The sequence below is a fragment of the Propithecus coquereli genome, unplaced genomic scaffold (genome assembly GCF_000956105.1).
Source record: "Propithecus coquereli isolate 6110/MARCELLA unplaced genomic scaffold, Pcoq_1.0 Scaffold285, whole genome shotgun sequence".
Classification (NCBI taxonomy): Eukaryota; Metazoa; Chordata; class Mammalia; order Primates; family Indriidae; genus Propithecus; species Propithecus coquereli.
This window is the reverse complement of record NW_012148452.1, coordinates 949,307-950,697: the sequence shown is the minus strand read 5'-3', so window position 1 is coordinate 950,697 and position 1,391 is coordinate 949,307. Positions and strand designations below refer to the sequence as shown.

The window sequence follows — 1,391 nt, the reverse complement described above, 5'->3', positions numbered from 1 at the left end:
CAAGAAATCATGGCCAAATCTGATGTCATGAAGCTTTCTCCTTTGTTTTCTTCTAAGATCTTTATAGTTTTTGGCTTTAGTATTTTTATAAAATTTTCTCCATAGTTGGGTCCCTGATTTTAACTTTGAGATGTAATCTCTATAGGGGTGAAATTAACAGTGAAATAGTATACTGAAGACATGGTAGAAAATACCACATTTTATTCTTTTTAAGCCTAGGCATTTTATAGACTCTTACTGAAAGAAGTTATGAACTGAATGGGATCAGTAGCTTCATTAAAAGTAGATGAAGATTGAGACTCAGATTTTAAAGGAACTTAAAGATTTTATAATTAGTTGCTAACACTTTAAAAGCTTTCAGTAAAAATTATCTATTTTCTCATGTAATAAAGTATAACTCACCTTTTAGTTTCTTTAAACATAATACTGTTTTTTATTTTGTAACTAATCATGTAGTACAGAATGCGAAAATCTCTGGACTGGGAGTTACGAGCCCTAGATTTTAATTCTGGTTCTGCCAAGATTTTTATGATGTTTTAAAATGGGGTTTGAAAGTGGCTAGTGAGGGGTAGATGGTTAGAGATCTCTAATATTCCCTGTAAGAATCAGTTGATTCTGTGATTTAATGGCTTGATTTATATCAAAACTACTGAATTTAAGTAGTGGTGGGAAAAATGTTATCTTTGAGTGGAAAGGTACCAGCACTCTCAACTGAGTTTTAAAATAATTAATTTTTATATTGTATGTAGATCGGTTATTATGTTTTATAAAGTTTTGCTAGTTAATTAGCATTTTCTTCACATCTAGATTTGCAGATGATTATAAAATTGCTATTCAGCAGACTTATTCCTGGATTACTCAGACTGATATTTCAGATAAAAATGGGTTCTTTGCTCTACCAAAAAATAAGAAACGTTCACGACAGAAAACTGCAGTTCATGTGCTAAACTTTTGGTGCTTAAATCCAGCTGTGGTAAGCTCATTATGTTGTAAAGGAAAATTTTGTCTTTTTGCCCAATACCAGCATTTAAATGAATATGATTGATTCTTTTGAAGATAATTTTATATATCTAATGTTTCCTTTTAGGCCTTTTCAGATATTAATGGCAAAGTTCGGACTATTGTTTTGACATCTGGTACATTATCACCAATGAAATCCTTTTCTTCAGAACTCGGTGTTACATTTACTATCCAACTGGAGGCTAATCATGTCATTAAAAACTCACAGGTTAGTTTTTTTTTTTGTTTTTTAAAGCAACACCCCTTTATTGTTCCGCAGTCCTCCAGGTTAGTTTTTTTTTGAGGGCCTTCAGTCTACCTCAGTGTAATCCTATGTAAACAAATTTAGAAGGTACCTGAAGTGCAAGCAAACAAACTGATAGGAAGTTCAA

At 31.7% G+C, this 1,391-nt stretch overlaps 1 protein-coding gene across 1 annotated transcript in view; it reads left to right on the top strand.

Annotated features, from left to right (window-relative positions):
- BRIP1 (BRCA1 interacting protein C-terminal helicase 1) overlaps positions 1-1,391 on the top strand; it is a 237,298-nt gene that overhangs the window by 101,699 nt on the left and 134,208 nt on the right. The window contains 2 exon segments of the mRNA XM_012648397.1: positions 782-973; positions 1,088-1,228. Of these exon segments, the coding sequence (XP_012503851.1) occupies positions 782-973; positions 1,088-1,228 (333 nt within the window).